General features: G+C 39.5%; 1 protein-coding gene across 1 annotated transcript; it reads right to left on the bottom strand.

The window, feature by feature from the left end:
• Nucleotides 1–1,146: 1,146 nt before the first annotated feature.
• Nucleotides 1,147–17,986, bottom strand: LOC112568648. The gene is made up of 12 exons (XM_025246054.1): nt 17,515–17,986; nt 15,648–16,003; nt 13,897–14,181; nt 12,341–12,664; nt 11,754–11,879; nt 11,281–11,293; nt 8,927–8,979; nt 5,542–5,628; nt 4,863–4,946; nt 4,400–4,560; nt 2,340–2,437; nt 1,147–1,694 (listed from the first exon to the last, which is right to left on the bottom strand). The coding sequence occupies exons 4-10, from the start codon at nt 12,528–12,530 to the stop codon at nt 4,403–4,405; spliced, it is 711 nt and encodes a 236-aa protein (XP_025101839.1). The 5' UTR covers nt 12,531–12,664; nt 13,897–14,181; nt 15,648–16,003; nt 17,515–17,986; the 3' UTR covers nt 1,147–1,694; nt 2,340–2,437; nt 4,400–4,402.
• Nucleotides 17,987–18,264: the final 278 nt, after the last annotated feature.

Genomic DNA, 18,264 nt, shown 5'->3' with positions numbered 1-18,264 from the left:
GTCTTTCAAACTTGAAAATAAATTAATTTCGTATAGAAATACACATAATAGGGTTTACATAAATATAATTGAACAAATGCACGTGCTATGGGTAATAGTCTTTATGTGCGAACTATGTATTTGTGATCACTAGACCATTCTGTTCAAAGTTTTTACATATCAAAGCAATAAATGTCGTTTGTTAAAGGATACAAAGGGAACAAGCACATGGGTCCATCAACACGCGCGAGGCACGTTATCTAGGGTCATGACCCCACACTTCCGGTGCACAGGGCAACGTGATGTGTCCCGTGGCTGGCTCGCTCTAGCGTGCATTCTTATTAACACTGTAATGTCGTTCGCCGAACTCACAGTACTAGGTGTGGGCTTCTGAGGTTTTCAAGATCCTGGTCTGCTTCACGCGAGGAAATGTTATTACTACGTTTTAAAACTGTAAGCAGCAGATGTATGCTAGACACAGGCAGTGCTCTAGTCTACAACAGTCAGCAACAGAGAGAGAGAGGGCAAGCCTTCCGATGTTTGTGTGCAAACGCGCGTGCGTGATGATAAATAAATATATGTAATACGGTAGATGGGGGTTGCTTTCATCATCACTATCTATATCAATGCCAGTTTAGATCATACGAAAGCAAGTGAAAAGAAACAGCAGCCAGCTTTTCCCCTGGTGTAAGGGAAGTAACTACTACACCTTGTCGACATTTTGGCACGAGTTCTTTCCCCTCCCCTTCCTCAACCAGAGGAATCATCACAACAGGTTGAGATTTTCAGACGGTAAGGCAAGGATAAATATTGACTTCTCTGCTTCTGATTATTTTTTTAATTTTTCCTATTGCATTCTTTACCTGCAGAGCTCTCTTTTGAGACGATTCACTGTTTTGTCCATTTGTTCCACTGCTAAACGCTGACAACACTGGGATTTATTGTGTTATATTTAAGCAAAAATATCGAACAAGGACGTATATAGTTTTTGTTGCCTTGGGGATTTATAGACACAAATCACCACCAGTTTCTTCTTTTGCATCTTGTGCTGTGTTGATAGCTTGTATCGGTTCTTTTTTTTCCATTTATCTTCCTTTTCTCATTTTAGCAAAGACTTCTATTCTCTCACTGTCATTCTCTCTCTCCCCCTTGTGTGTGTGTGCATTCACGCTAGCAGAGGCCTGTAGATTGGTAGATTGTATTTATTCGTTCAAAACAGTATAAAGAAAATACTAAAATATAAACAAGAAACTGGCATAAAATAAGAATAAGATTCTGACAGAATATAAATGCTAGAAATCGACTTAAATATAAATAAGAAAGTGGTTTAATGTGCATGAACGTGAAAAACACCGGATTGACTGACTAAATCTTTTGTACTTTGCGAGTTTTACTGGTCCGACAGCTAAGCTCTTGACATGAATACGAGTCCTGAAACATCATAAGATTAGAATATAAATGTAAATAAAGAATCTTTGAAGACTAGTTGTTACTAATGGGAGCAGTCATAGGGATTGTAAAGTCAGTTGACAGACAGTCACGTGGAACATCAAAAGCGTTAGAAGATGGTGAGCGAGACAAGACGCTGGTACGTCTGCCCTCCCGTAGAGCTCAGCACGTGTGGCAGTCGTAGTTGACAGTAGACGGTAATGATATCTATAGTCACCTGATCGGACAAAGGTCAGGTGAGGCTTATCAGGTGGTTTGGCACATCCCTGCAATGAAACAAAAGGTTACTCAGCTATTGCCAACGGGCAACAAGAGCAACGGTTGGTGTTGATCTGTGGGATGTGTAGATGTGTACTGTAGTCTAGTGTTGGTCCGTGCGGATGTAACTAGTTTATAGCTACGCGATCTGCTTGTCTTCTAAACAACTAAAGTCATATATTGTCTTCTTTGCGATATCGGTTAATTATTGCTCGTGCTATTTTTGTTACTTCCACAAGGAAGCAAGTTTTGTTTGCACCATTTTACTGTCACAGTTTCACATCATTTACTATGCAGTTTAAGTGTGACCGAAAATTATGAATTAGAAGGGTGCAATGATCAAATTACTTTCTGTTGAGACACGGTCGGAAAGAAAATAATTTTTTTTTAATCACAGCCAGTCACAACAATCTGCTTATTGTAGTTCAATAGCTCCATGTTCCCTCACATCATTGGCATGTATGCAGTTTCTGATTGTGACCATCTATCATCGCCCATGTCTCACAACACCCACGGTCACATGACCACGGCAAGGCCAGGTTCACAAGCTTCAGAAACCATTCCGTATTCTGCTGTTGTGTTAATGGCAATGGCAGACGTGCAATCACACGCATAAGCACCAAGGCACACGTGACTCTTCTCTGAAATATTACCGGTTGTGCAGTTCAGCTGGCATGATCATCGCCGCCTTTGGCTTCCTTCCCCACCGCTCCAGGTACATCCACACTCATGTACGCGCATTCAGTGTCGCCTGCAGGGGAAAAAAGAATCAGATTATCTAACAATGCGCCCTTTACCTAAGTGTAAGACTATAATAAAAAAAAAAAATAAATAAAATAATAATAATATCAGAATTCTGTGCATCACTGCCTTCTACCGAAGTTTTCATACGACTTATTATATTTTCGCGAGCCTTGAGGACGGGGGCGTACAAAATAAACCCGAGGACGTCTTTCAACCGGACCGTCTGCCAAAGTGTGAAGTGCAATTGTTTTTTTAAAATTGTTATTCAGCCTGGGTTAATTTGATTAAAATGTAATTTATCAAGCATAACAGCGTTAGGAATCGGTAGTCCGTAACATTCTAACTTAAAAGAGCAAAGATAACAAATAACATGTCTGACATTTGATGGAGTCCTAGAGAGCATCGGGTGCGACTTCCTTCAAAACAAAGGCTAGTTTTAAAGTTTTATTATGAGCGAATTCAATCAGTTTCACTTTACACAATAAATTCGGTAACTGAAAGCCATTATGTACTCATTTGTTGCTCAACCCACTATCACTTGGTTTGTCGTGTAGTCACTTGGCCTGGGTTTTGGTATTTTATCGGCACCTACATAAGTTAGAAATTTGAGACCTGGACCACAAAAAGAAAACTTTGCCCACCTCTGCTTTATGACTATAGAAGTTGTTATCCACACACACGCGCGCGCGCGCGCGCGCACGCTAGCACGCACGCACGCACAGCCAAAGAATGCAAAACGACACGCCCGTTGACACAAGTACACACACACCAAAACTGTCTTTTATCTTTTAATTTCATCGCTCATTTTTTCAGTTTTTAATGCTAAACGATTATTTTCTACTTTCTTGTACTGTTTTCACTTTGAAACATGTTCATATTTGTGGCTGAAGGAAAACGAAAATGATTAAGTAGTCCAAAATAAACAAGTGGGTTATCTGTGCGATGCATCAAAAAAATAAAAATCCCCCAAAACAAAAAGAAAACCAAAAACTAAACAAAAAACAAAAAAAAAAAAAAACAAACAAAAAAAAAAAACCAACTGTTTTAAAGACTGCTGAGAGAGAAAAACACTAGGGAACTTGTCCTCCTTTGATGTAGGGGTTAATCCAAAGAGGAAGTGCTTAGAACACGGACGTCCGGTTCGATCCCCGTGTAACGCAGCTCACTTCTCCCAGTCACCCCAGCTGGAGGGAATGGGTAGCTAAGTCCATAGAGGGTTGGGGAAGGTAAGGCAGTGAGGAAGAGGAGATGGGCACCGCCATCACTTAAAGCTTGACCCCGAAAAACGTGAGATCTCTAACACCTCACTCAAACGACCTGAAAAGGTTAGGGACGACCTTTACTTTTTTAGTCTGAGAAACCTAAAATACTTGTTACAGTCTTGATGCTTATTTTATGCCTTCTTCAGAATGACTCAATAGGTTCACAAAATTATATCTAGTATAGCCTGTCCCCTAACGACATCGCAAAGAATTTAGTTATACTTCTGTTCGTCAAGAGGAATTGGGGTTTCGAAAGTAATTCTCTGGCTTCATATGCTGATTAATATATTAATGCCTCTACATCTACTTTGTGATCCGTTGGCGAGTATGAGAATATGAGTCTCGACTGCGAACAATACTTCCTCGGTCAGCGTGGGAACATGTTTCAAATGTATGTCAATGTAGGTCTCGCAGCTTCAGAAACTGTGTCACCGATTTATGATAAGACCTCGATTACGACCGGCCAAAAAATAGTCGACCTTTTCAACAAATTGAGGACATTTTCAAAGCTTAGCAGCAAAGGTCCTTGTCAGTTGAAGCTTCCGTGTTCTCATCCCGATCTCCCTTCCACTCTCATCAGTTCCTCGCTGCTTGTCTGAAACCAGATGAGCTCAGCTCAGCTCCTCACACTGGTCTAATCACAGGTATTTGTGAACAAATCGTGGGCAGGTGTGAACGTTTCAAGATTTATTTATGAGATTACATACCAGTCAGGTGATCCTTGGCTGTGGAGTTGTCTTCTTTGCCAATGGTGTGTTTTTGTCTCCTTTTTGTACTTCGGCATATAAGTTGTCTCCCTTGTTACTTGGTGTGTTTCTGTCCCCTTTCTGTACTTTGGCATACACGTTGTCTCCCTCCCCGCTGTTTCCTGTGAATCAGAAGATTGGGGGAGGGGAATGAGGGAGCTGACAAATAAACCAGTCACTGAGAGAACGAAGCACAACAGTAGCACATTTCACGAATTAGGCCAAACAGGACAAAATAAGTAAAGGATAAAATAATTAAGGAAATTGATAATGAAATGTTTTCTTGTTATCCATCTCGCGAATTTAAGGCTACATTATTTACTTTCAATTTTATTAAAAACAGCATTAAAATTGCATTGCTTCGAATTCATCTATTTCACATCCCTTGGCTACGTAACCGATTTGGTTAATCGACTGCCATCACCTGCTGCCGTGTTGCTTGGGTTCTGTTCCTTCCAGGTGACAATCTTCGCAGTGTGAGCATAGACGTATTCACCTTCGCTGTTTCCTGTGAAATTAAGCAAGTGCAAAGGCACGGCCTTCTAAGCCATTCATTTTGCAGATCTTCAAATTATCACAATGTATTTATTTTTCCAAACAATCATGTAAACTATACATGTCTTCTCTTTTTGTATTTATCCTACAAGTCAGACATTTTGATCTGTGCCAAACTATCAGATAAACTATAATTTCCTCTGTTCCAAATTGTGACAGCTGAAACATGGACTGACTGATCGTTATTTACGCCGAGTCAGCAGCTATATGTCGTGTAGTCCAGTCCTGTAAACTGGTTCTACATTACAAGTGAAAGTATTACGTGCCGGAAGCGGGATTAATCACGTGACACACGATGTACCTCCGAGATAGTCTAGAGAGCCACTAGCTGTTGATGGTGACATACTCTAAAGACGTCACTAGCTGTTGACGGTGACATACTCTAGAGACGTCACTAGCTGTTGACGGTGACATACTCTAGAGACGTCACTAGCTGTTGACGGTGACATACTCTAGAGACGTCACTAGCTGTTGACGGTGACATACTCTAGAGACGTCACTAGCTGTTGACGGTGACATACTCTAGAGACGTCACTAGCTGTACTCACCTGACAGTTCTGTGCTTTCATTGCCGAGTGTTGTGTAAGACATGGGGTAGTCTCCAGCCGACTCGTACACTTCATTAATAATCATATCTGTAATACAAAGTTTACTGTCGTGACATCACATGACATGACATGATGTGACATAACGTGAGGAAATGTTTTATGATATCGATGTACACAGTGCGTCACGAGACGTGATAAAAGCACCTCTGTCCAATAAGCTACACCAGACAAAATAAAACAAACAACAAAACAAACAACAAACAAACAAATATACAAACAAACAAAAGTACCCTACATTTGCTTGGTTATTGTATAAAAAACCAGGTGAAATGGAATCTAATTCCCTTTATCTAATACAATATTCCTGTTTTGTAAGTTCTAAAGAATAGGGTGGGGTGTACTCATCGCTGCACACCCAACCCCCGATCTTTGCTCATCAGGACAGTAAAGAGTCCTGTCAAGATTGAGAACAGACTGCTGTTAGAAAAAGCACTCATAGTGTACTGTGCAGTACTGTGCAAACACACACAATGACCTGTGACCTGTGTGTGTAGATATGTGGGTGTGCATCGGATGTACATGCTTGCATGCAGAGTGGTTAAGCGTGTCAAGTCACAGACACACTAGACAAAACCGGATGACAGTTGGCTCATTCCGTGGTGTCCTCTCTGTTCAGGAAATATCAGGTCTGTGACCTCACTTCACCATACAAGCGACCCCTTGTGGACGCCAGTGAGAATTTAATGGCGTGTGCACCAACACAACAAGTCTTTTATTCTAATGTCACAGGAAGGGTCATAGATAACGGACTTTGAATGATTAATATTTAAAATTAGACCTTTATTCTAGGTATTCAAACAGTTAACAACGTGAATAAACAATTATGAAATCTTTATGGCCAGAAAGTAAATTCCCTGTGGCATTTCTGGTCAAAAGCTAATCGTGAGACACAATATTCAGCAACTTCCTCTCAGGAAGACACGCGCTCGCACACTTTAGTGAAGCAATACAGACAACCGGATCTCCACCCTGGACACCCACTCCTCGACTACAGCGTTGACACAGCCTGTATCTCACTCTCACACACAAACACATATATCACACACACGCATTCTTTGTTTAATATGCTACCCAACGAAAAAAAATTCAGTAAGTGGTGGCCAGTGATTGTCACACCCTTGTGAGTAAGTAGATCGATTGTTTTTCAATACTGAGAGGAAATAACTGATTTTGCTTTAGTCTCGCAGTTTATTTTTAAATTTTTCTCGGTTTCATCACATTGTGCATTACAGGAAATTGTCTTCTTATCAGCAGAGAGAAAAAAAATCAGTTTCGGGGTTTAAACTACTTTGTGTAAGACAATAGAGTTGATGACACGTAGCGAGCACGTATCTCACTTTTTTTCCCCCAAGGGTTGTTTCTATCGAAAAAATTTCCGCTATAATCGACTGTCTGACCTGTTATTTTGGTCAAATTAAAGGTGCACTAGGCAGCACTGATTATTATGGGTTTTTATTGTGGTGTTACAATCTCCTTGTAACTAGAATGTCAGAGTAAACACTGCGAAAAACTAATTCATTTACTTTTACCTGGCAGAAAAAATCATTTCTGACTACATCAACTTCCTTTATTTCACTCTTTCAAAAGACAGCATCTTAAGTTTACATCCGAGTTAGATCGACCTTCAAAGTCAGGCCATCTTCCTAGTGCGTTTCATTGGTGGGTCGCTGACATGTCACAGAAATATGAAATATAACAGTCACGACCGTCTTACTCATGATGATCGTGTTTTTGCTTCTTTTCTTTTTTCTCGATCTGTCCATCCGTCACTAAAAACAAGTCCCTCACTTTTTTCTTTCCTTATCCACATCTTTATGATGTACTGCATCACACATCAGTAACCATAATCAAGCTAATGAACAGCTTCTTTACTTCTTTTTTTGTCTCTTTCTTGATATTCATCGATTGATCCACCTTCTGTGTAATATTTTTCTCTATCTTTTCGTTTTATACATCAATTTAGCCATCCACTTATTATTTTTCTGCCTGACTGTCATTTTTGTTGTTGTTTAAAGCAGGCTGGTTCTTTTTTTTTTTCTCCTGTTTCTTTAACGGCTCTATCTGTCGCTCTACCGGAAGTAACGATGCGAAAACGCCCGTTAAACTAAGATGAAGCGATTGTTCTCAACTAAAAGGCAAGTCCATCGGGCATTGTTTAATTTTTGTTTCCTGAATGTCAGGAGTTTAGAATTATCTGGCTTTTCATCTGATGTTTCTCAGCCTGACCGAAGGCTGATAGTCCTCGCCGCTACAAATGTCTGACACCACCATCCGGGCAAGTGTCTTTTTGTCTCGAACATCTGAAGTTGTCCAGCTTACATGTGCAGCAATATTATCAAAGATGAAATTTAAGAGTCCACTTAAAAACATTCTTGCCTTGTCAGAGTCTTCGGGTCTAATGGCAGAATCGTGGCGCAGACATAAGGAGGCAGAGAAATAAAACTGTAGAGCAGACTTGCTGAAAATTGTCTCCCAATTCGCTCTCTAGACATTGATACTCTAGACATTGGTAAAGATGACAGGTTAGACATGAAAAATAAAGTTTGGTTTACATTATGAAAGTACTGGTTGATACTCGGTATTTGGAAAATAAAGGTTAATGCTACACATAAAGACTGATAGACTACACATTGGGGCTAATCAGTCTTGACAGTCTAGATATTGGCAAAATAAAGACATTATAGAAATAATGGTTGATGATAAATATATCTATAATACGGTCCAATCCCCGCTAGGAATAACAAGGAATAAACTAACTAAACCTTTATATATATAATAATTAGTAATAGAAAGCTAAATGATGTAAAATAAGTTAATAAGGGTTCATACTCAGGGGATTTAAAGATGTAGCGATGTCCCACCTCTGAGGGCGCTGTTTTCCGTATTCTTCTTTTCATCGCTGCCCGTGGATTATCGTCGACATCGGTGTTTGTCGTCAATTTAAGCGTTTGCCATGCCGCCTGTCACTTTTCTACACTTTTCTGTATTTATATGTCTGCTCCAGGTCGTTTGCTAATTCTAGACTTCGGCCATATTGGTGCAAGCTTTCTTCATATCAGTGCTTAGTAACTTATCTGCCTTGTGTTCATGGTTGTTGATAGGTCTGATATGAGTAATTGTTATGTCTTAAATGTTTGTTGTGTGCATGTCGAGTTTGTACTTACATGTCTTTGCTTTTGTTTTTTACAGGGCATTTAGCGTAGTTTGAAAACAATTATTATTATTATTATACTCTAGACATTGGGATAACAAAGGTTTAATATTTATACTTCAGGAAAATAAAGACTGAAATTCAAAGTTCTTCCAATCTAACGAGTGTGCTCACCTTCACTAAGAACTGGCTTGAGGGGTTTCTTCTTGTTGCTGTCAACGTTGTGTCTGAACGGAAAAAGATTACTACATGTATTAAATTTTAGTATTTATGTCATGCAAATAACAACTAGTAAAGAACCCACTTACACGCCAAGCACACACAGACACTACACATACGCACACACCACATTCACACATATTACACACACACACACACACTAAACACACACATACCACACACATTAATTTACTGAGCAAGCACGCTAGCGAGAGAGAGAAGAGAATGAGAAAGAAGGGAAGAGACAAACTCATATATGGAGAAAATCACAGACATAGATATTAAACTGCACGTGCTTGATTGCGTTTGCATTAACATGCGACATGCAATGAAGTGTACAAAAAGAGAATATATCTGAAAGAAATGTTATCATATCAACTTCGTCATGTTAATCTTTAGCAATGTCTGATAAAACTGTGGTAATTTCTATACTGTCTCTCTCTGTCTCTGTCTCTCTCTCACCCACACAATCATTTGATATAGCTTTAGCTGATTGATGTGCACATAATGCATGGAGGCATGACACCACACACAACCATGCATAGATTGTTTTATATATATACACATACAGCCGTAACTGTAAACACACAATCATTGCCAATCTGACTAACATGTGCAGGTTATTTACAATGAAGGAGTTCAGTCCATGGAGTAGAGTAGCACATAGTCTTAACACAAGCAGACAGAGAGGACACTGAGGTTCTCAGCACCAGGACCAGGATATTCATTATCATTAATTACTGACAGATTGTAAGGGGATTACATCATCATGCAAGCACTTTCATCCTGAATGACTAATGAAGTGTCACAGACCATTGTCTTGTCAGCTCTAACTTCACCATGATTTGATAAACAAAATTGTGGTGTTCTGAGTAAATAAACACTGTAGACCATTGTCGTTTGTAAGTAAATAAATATTCGTTAACAGTGTAATGTTCTGACTAAAAGACATGGGATCGAACATTTCGGTGTTTGACTAAGTAATAGTGTAGAACATGGCCATGTTCTGGATAAAGCAACGATTTAAAACATTAGAAGGCTGTGAGTACGAAAATGGTGGGAACAATTTACTGTTAGAAGGAAAGAAATGATAGAAAACAGTTCAGTGTCCCGAGTACAGAAATCGCGTGGAACACAGACGGGTTGTGGGTTAGGAGATTGAACTAGCAGGTTCATGTTCCCACACTCACATCTGTTTGTTCTTTATTCTTGGACAGATCATGGTTGTGGCTTCGGGAAGGAGGCCTAGAGAACTCTTTACTGCACTACAGAATCTTTCCTCCTTCACCTCAAATGTAAAAATTACGGTTAGTTCACCAAAAACAGTTTCTGCGAAAGGCAGCCATGTTACATCACTCATGCGCCAGGAACTTTAACAAGATGTAGCTGGCGAGGTAGATACATTTCAAAATGCATCCTGGGCACTGGGCACTATGAACAAAAATGTTAGACTTTTGGATGAGCAAAAATAAATAAAATTTTTGAAATGAAACAGGAAATTATTGTTTAACAGGATGCAACTTCTAAGCTAAAAATCTTGTAGACACCTGAGGTAACGAAATATAAGTGACCACACACACACTTATATACACACGTGTTTTCATTTCTCCATGTCTAATAAATTATTTACATAAACTATTTGTTTGTTTTGTTTTCGTTACCGTTAAGCGTTAAAGAAGCAAAATGTATTTTCACAGTGAATTGAAATAAATGTAATGCGAGTACAATCAAGACTGTGGTAGGACAGACAAGAGACATCAAATAAAAGTGGAGAGGTCAGGGGAAAAGACTGATAACATTTCTGATGTAGTGATGGCACACTTTATTTATCATTTGGGGACTAAATACCATTTTGTTTGTCATTCCCCAGACAACAGATCTCTCACACATCATGTCTGTAACATGCTCATCGATGTACTGTTTAACGAACTTCCTTGTCGTGAAATAATCTCTTTGTTTGTAACGAATGTAGAGCATTTCCTCGCTAGCCACCCTCCATCTTTACAAAATACAGTTTGTGGGCGACATGAGAGTACACCACTCACATCTGTCTGGACACTAGAGCATGTCAGAGAGGCCATACTGACCCTATCCATGGTTGATCTTACTTTTCACGACCCGACACAGACAGGAAGCCATGCACACTCATGCAGGTGCAAAGCGGAAGTGGCCAAACACGCATGCCCCAGTGTCAATGACCGTTTAATCATTCTTCAAAGGAAGCAGGAAAATATTGCTTCGACAAGCTGCACGGGATGAGCTTACAGTTTTAAAGAAAAAGACAGCAGAGGGAACTGGGGAAGACCAACCTGAGTGTGGTATCTATCGATGGAAGAAAAAAACACAAAATTCGTTATTTGACGATGACGATTTTGATGATGATGATGATGATGATGATGAACGACTATGATGATGGTTATTATGATCAACAGTAGAAGCAGCGGCAGTAATATATATATACACACACGCGTGCGCAGATTATTTGTAAAATAAAAGTTAAAAGCTATTCCGACAAAATTTGTCCTGAGTACTTGAGTCTTTCTTTGCAAAAACAAGAATTACAGTCATGCTACATAATTAACTTCTTCAGTAATTTAAAATGCAAGGTCGAGAGCTTGAAAAAAAACCCACTCAAGATACAGTATTAAATATAACTAAAAAGTATTCCATCTATCTTTCTATCTCGCTACATCTGTTGCAAGCACAATATTCTTAATGCGTGTGTGTGTGTGAGATGCCAAACCAGAATCATACATATACGCAACATGTGGTAAGCAATTACCTGCTTTATGTTTTGCTCGTCTCAGCAGGAAAACGACGATGATGGCAACGCAGAGGAGAAGAAAACATCCAACTGCCCACATGATGTACACCTTGTCTGCCGAGGAAGAGCTTTCATCACCAGGCTCTAAACATGAACGTTAACACACGTACACGTACCCAAGCACAAACAAATAATCAAATTTAGCTTTTTGCTAGAAGTCGCAAAGACTTTCTCTTTTTTCTGTTTATACTCATGTCCTTTCTCGTCAACATTCATTTTTTCCTTTAATATCGCCTGTGATAACCAATGCCCAAAGTACGAGCAGATATATATCTCCACACACACATAATTATACCTCCTGATTAAGCTCAAAAAATGTTTTTTAAATCGATGATTACGAAAAATAAATAGTATGGAAAAACTCTCAATTCGACAGAATTGACAGGCAGAAAACAATTAATATAACTGAATGTATTCGATGTGAAAATGAGGTTTACTGCGCTAGAAAAAATTGTGATGAATCGATCTGTTTTGACGGTTTGTCACACCGGAGCAGGACACAGTATTTTAGTTTCAGCAACAAATCACCCTGATCCTCAACTTACTTTTTTCCGTGTGAAGAGAAAATCGTGTGGAGGTGTTTCCACTGTCATTAGACAGCTCGAGATGCCACTCGCCCTCCTCACTGTCACTGACATTAAACATGACAACGGACAGTTTCAGGTCAGGTGGCTGTCCGGTCAGCGAACAGGTAAAAGTAGTGTTTAGTCGATAGACGTCATGTGCTGAGTGCATGTCTGACGACAGTTGACGCAGACGACACTGTGTGATGTCACTCGTGTGTGACACTACGTGGAAACTCAACGTCACTGGCTCACCTGCCGTAAAGCTCTCTTTCACGTCTTCTGTCGCACTGAATACCGGTGGACCTGAACAGAAATACAGAAAATGAAATTAGGATGAAGTTGGAAGGAAATGTTCATTAGTAAACTTTCAACATGTTGCACGAAGTGTGTTAATATTATAAAATATTATATAATTAATATCGTTTAAAACGGGATAAAACGTTCTTCCTAATTATTTCAGGTTGAAGCAGCAAGAGACAGGGACTTTCGAAGACATGGAGGCCATGCCACTTACAGATCGTGGAACAAAACTGGATAGAGACCTGAGTACCCCGCTAATCACTAGCTATACGGCTAACAACAAGCTGTCAGCTAGACTGTTCATATTTAATGAGCATCTGGATCCTGGTCAACAACTAGTCTAAGAGTGTTTCACTCGCAGAAGTTTTAGAAAAGCTTTGTCTGCACAAGAGATTATCTTTAATTTTTGTCAAGCATTCAATACAATTTTTATTCCGTTTCATGCATTTCAACTTCCTGCGTGTGACCCCAGACAAACTATTGAATAGCTGATCATTTGATTTCACTTGAATTTTTTAAGACAACAGATTCTCTCTTCCTCTTTCTCTCTCTCTCTCACTCACACACACACGAACACAAATTATTTCTGAAACTCACATCCTGTTCAGACTTATACCGAGGGTTCTCAAAATTAATGACGTGTGTGTTCAGGACCTTGACCTTGGCTTTTTTCTTTTTCTTTTCTGATAATTATAAATCCAGAAAAACGTGCCTAAAAATTGTTTCCTGTTTAAGATAATTCAAAATGTTTTTGTGCTGATGAAACCCTCATCAATCTATACCTTCTGAGGTTAAATGAAAAAAAAACCCACAATGGTTAATTTTATGTTCGTTCTCTTAAGTTTTTTATGTACCTGATTGAAACTTAAAATGAAGAGGATTGTTGGATGTCCGTTGTTGTTTCAACTTGTTGAATAATATGAACAGAATTTATTATACACGTAGCTTGGTTTCGTTATTAATGTAACTAATTTTTTTTTATATAAACTTTTAAACTCTACATTCATTATCCGATTGTCAGATTTATTATCTGTAATAAATGCCCACCTACTAATTTTAACATATTGATATACCAACCTTAACAATGTTACACATTTTAGGATATCTACGCATAAGCTGGTCTAAGAAACAGAGTAGTCGATTAAACATTTCTAAGGTAGTACACGCTGTGATCTACTAGTAAGGAGATTACAATAATTAAGACCATAATGAGGCTTTGTCACTGCCGGACTCACACTGAACCAAGACAGTTACGCTCCTGTTGACCTCTGCACCCGCCGTCTGGCACGTGAACACACCCGTGAGGTTACAGGTGACAGGGTTCAACTCGTATGTCAGGGAGGTGTTGTTGCTGTTGTTGTTTTCTGTCAACAACTGCCCCTTGTTGTTTAGAAGACGGACTGCTGTAGGCGGGTTGCCGTTGCTCCAAGAGCAGCTCAGTTGTAACTTTCCTCCGCTCGGAATCGTTTTCGTTTGATTAGAATCGTTGTCAAAGGTGAGACTGGTTATAGTGGGTGGATCTACGTGTAAATAAAATTAAAAATATTTTACAATTAAAATTTTATCAGTAATTCAGTAAGGCAGCATTAGGCTGATCAAATTTCAACAGAGAAAAATTGAAATTTATAAAAAAAAAATGTGAAAATATGCGATGAATACAATAATAGTAAAAAGTATTTTCAAAACAACAAACTGAACAAATAGTCTTTTAATCCTATATTGCAGTTAAACTGTACTATTGAACGTTGCATCAAATTACCGTCTAAGTTTGATAGCCTTGTTTATGCACTCAGAGAGAATGTCAAATCTCTGTCTTTATCTCTGCCAGTGTCTTATTTTTCCACCTCCCCCTCTCTCTCTTTCTCTCTCTCACACAAGCACTAAAAGCAGGCAGTGCTCTTGAAAGTTAATATTTAAGATATTAAAACATAAATTTAATATTAGATGCAGAACTATTAAGGCGCCCATCTCCTGCATAATTTTATCTATAAGAAATCTCTCTCTTCCTCCCACCTCTCTCTCTGTCAGTCATGTATTACTAAACGACGTAGATATATTCTGGGAATTGAGTCGATAGGCGATTTGGTCGTCCAGCGAGCAATGCATAGTGTACATTGTACAATCAAACGCCTTATAACGACCCTTCAGTCAGCGACGAACCGCAGTTACAATGGAACCACCATCGTATATGCAGAGACCAAAATATCAGTCTGTGGCGCATGACTAAATATTGCTTTGTAACCGAGTTATCCTTAAAACTTGATTAACCGTAAAGGTAGATGATTGTAGCGATAAATGAACGTGGCTACTTGCCGTCACTGGTCTCTACCTTTTTATCTTCCTCTGGGACCCCGAAACGAAGTGAGTATAGGTTGAGAGTGGTTGATAGCTTTGTGTGGGACCTCAGTAACAGTCATGTGACAAGAAGGTTTCTGTTACACCCCTGATAAGGTGTCTGCGGGATCGTCCTCTAACTCAGGTTCCGATTGTGGACGCTGAATGCTGGTTGAATAGACTCCATCGTCAAGTGTCCAAACCACCTACATGACTCTCCTGCTAGATGTATTGATGGACAGTTGTGTGCCCGTATCTTTGATTTTTTTTCTTTGCAAATCGAGATTGTTTTTGGTACCTTTCTGATAAATCTTATTTCGCATCTTGTGATCTTTATCTCCAGAGCCGAAGTTCCCCCAGAATGTTCAGAGCTTTGCTCAGTTGATGCCAACTAACATCTTTTCTTTGAATACGAAGGCGCGGTCGAACAAAACTGACAAAGCGACAAGATGCAGGTCTGTGCTGTATTGAACAACATGAAAACTGAGCTGTCTAATGGCAAAGACTGGTATTCCTGCCTCTTTGAGGTTAAGTTACTCCATTAGACATTAATCAGCATGGCGGTTTAGCTACCATTGCAACGAATATGTTCTACCAATAAGAGCGGATATGTAGTGAATAAAGTAACTATTATAAGAAGCTGGAAACTTACAGGTGACGTTAAGCCGTAATCTTTTCTCAACTCCATGTTGTTCCAGTTTCCATATCAACGTAGCTTTGTCATCCCCACGAGACACAGTCCTGGTAAACACGACAGTGTCGGCTCCTGGTGGAACGGAACAGTTCTCCTTTCATCCTTTATATATGACATGGCACTTGTGTTGTAAGTTATTAGACACAACAATTGTATCTTTGTAGCCCCACTCGAATCATTACTAATGTCCAAGCCGATGAAAAAAGGATCGGTAACGCCATCAAGGTCGGCAACTCCAAAGCGTATACGTATCTCGGAGTTCTCTGCCGCTGTGATGACGTCACCACTGATGTCGGGAAACGTTAACCGTAGACCTGCACACACACAAAAAATTATTTTACAAGCGTTCTTTCAAACTTAACACGCACATATATAAATATATCATATTTATGAAACAGTGCTATAAAAATTACAAAAAATTTGAAATTATTTCCTCTGTAGGAACGATATTGATAATTACTGTAGTGTTGCGTGGTTCTAGCCCTTGTTCCTACTACTCATTGCCCCTGTGATTAATAAAATCTTATCTTCTTCCAGGATTCTTCTTGCACCCGGCTCTTCCTGCTGTGATTTTATTGTCAACTTCCAATCATCCTCTTCATGTGTGCCAAACTCAGTCAGTTGAACAAATACTAAAACACTTGTACTCTTGATGCACCATAGCATGATGGTCTGACAGTTTGTGTTCAGCAACTGGAGGCCCGATGTTTCTCTTTATTTCCCTCCAACTCCATGCAGCTACCCCAAGCTCTCTTTCTCTTTGGGCCACTTTCTCGCTCACTTTCTTCTTCCTCTTCTCTCTTGTGGTCCTTTGTTCTATCTTTTCCTCTCTGTTATTACGACACTGTTCATGTTTGTTTGGCATAAAATAGGCATGATTTGCCATTTCTTTCTAAAATCCTTGATAAAGCAGTTCTCAATCAGCTTCTATCCTAACTCTGAAAATTTGATTACTGCATCACAGTCTGCTCATCGCCCATTTTCATTGCACTGAGACTGTCCGACAAAAACCATTTTGTCTGCTCTGGATAGAGGTGACATTATTTATATCCATGTTAGACCTGTCTGCTGCTTTTGATACTATAGCTATAGAGTATAGACCACTACTTCATAGACTCAGTACTCTCTACGCCATCTCAGGCTTCCCACTCCACTGGTTTCAGTCATATCTCTCAGATAGAACTCAGTTATAGTGGATGGCTGCATGTCTCCACCAGTCTCTATACGCTCAGGAGTCCCCAAGGTTCTGTACTTGGTCCCATCCTCTGTATCCTGTACACTTACTACTCTCATTCAATCTCACTCTCTATCTGATCAACACTTTGCTAGCGACACTCAGCTGTATACCAGCTGTTCTCCACGTGCTACTCTTGTACCTCATCTTTATGTTGTTCAGTGTACCTATACCTACCTCCCTGTCCAGTGGCTGTTACTTTCATTTATCATTAATCATCATCATCTGATACAGCATTGTTTTTATCTAGATCCAGCGGTAACATATCAGAACGCAGAAAATAAACATAAAAACAAATATGCTAGCTAGCAATGTACACCTACAGAATATACCCCATGACCTTAGAGTAATCCAAACTAATAATCTGCCAAATAAAAGTGGATCAGAGAAACACCTCCGTGCTCTATTTATCAAGTTACAAAGGATGTTATTGTAGAATCTCATCTTGGAGTTCAATATTATCCTTCATTTTGTGTCTGTTTTGGCAGCTGTCATTAATTTGTTCAAATGTCTTCAATTGATGTCATCAAATCAGAAATGAATGCATTTTCCAAAGAAATCGAAGAACAGAGAGAAAATCACATGGTTTACCTGCTCCGTGCTCGACGACCAAGAGTGTTAGCAGTGTCATCAGAATGTTTGAATATGTTTTAGCTGAGATGACTCCAGCCATAGTGAGTTCACAATGATATTCTAGCTCATACATAGGCACACTTTCCAAGATTTTATCTTCATTTCATTGTACATTCTTCCTCGTGAAAATCATACCAATTGTTCCAGCAAATCCCCAAAGGACGTATACTCCAGAAGCATCTTATTGTCCCATTTATTTAGAAAGTAAGGACGTAGTTCCCACAATGCTGCTCCATCAACACAACAGGTTTTTGTATCGCCGACAAACCGTGTCACTGGCAACCGCACATCCAATAACAATTCAGACTCATTTTCTCTATTTAAGATCCTGGTTTAGCCCACGCCAGGGAAATAGTTTTATCGCGGGCAGCCTTCTACAGTAAGGCGAAATGGAGAGGCAGTATTCCTGCGTTTGTGTGAGTGCGTCTGAGCCACTTTTCCCTCTCAAATAAAAATGCACAATAGCTAAACATACATACACACAGTACAATTACATCCTTAGTCCCTTAACCGTGATTGGCCACATAAGGTATATATGACAATCTTGCGTTCCACCTTCATTTTCTCTGTTCTCCAGCATTCTGGGGCCGTAGTTATGAAGTGGCGCTCATTAGTAGCATCTACAAGGTCTTGCATACTCCCCCAACCAGACTGTCTTTATTATAAGATACTTTAATAACTGATCTCAGTGATGAATTGCCCTCCCCA

This window comes from Pomacea canaliculata, linkage group LG7 (assembly GCF_003073045.1).
Source record: "Pomacea canaliculata isolate SZHN2017 linkage group LG7, ASM307304v1, whole genome shotgun sequence".
NCBI lineage: Eukaryota > Metazoa > Mollusca > Gastropoda > Architaenioglossa > Ampullariidae > Pomacea > Pomacea canaliculata.
Note: the sequence above shows the minus strand (reverse complement) of the source record. Positions and strands in the feature narration are given on the sequence as shown.

What these genes read in the sequence shown, in the direction of transcription:
- LOC112568648 (XM_025246054.1), bottom strand. Translation starts at nt 12,530, where the DNA reads ATGCACTCAGCACATGACGTCTATCGACTAAACACTACTTTTACCTGT. An exon ending in CAAGCCAGTTCTTAGTGAAG is followed by an intron (nt 5,629 to 8,926) that starts GTGAGCACACTC and finishes TTTGTATTACAG; the next exon opens with ATATGATTATTAATGAAGTG. An exon ending in TGAAAGCACAGAACTGTCAG is followed by an intron (nt 4,947 to 5,541) that starts GTGAGTACAGCT and finishes TTAATTTCACAG; the next exon opens with GAAACAGCGAAGGTGAATAC.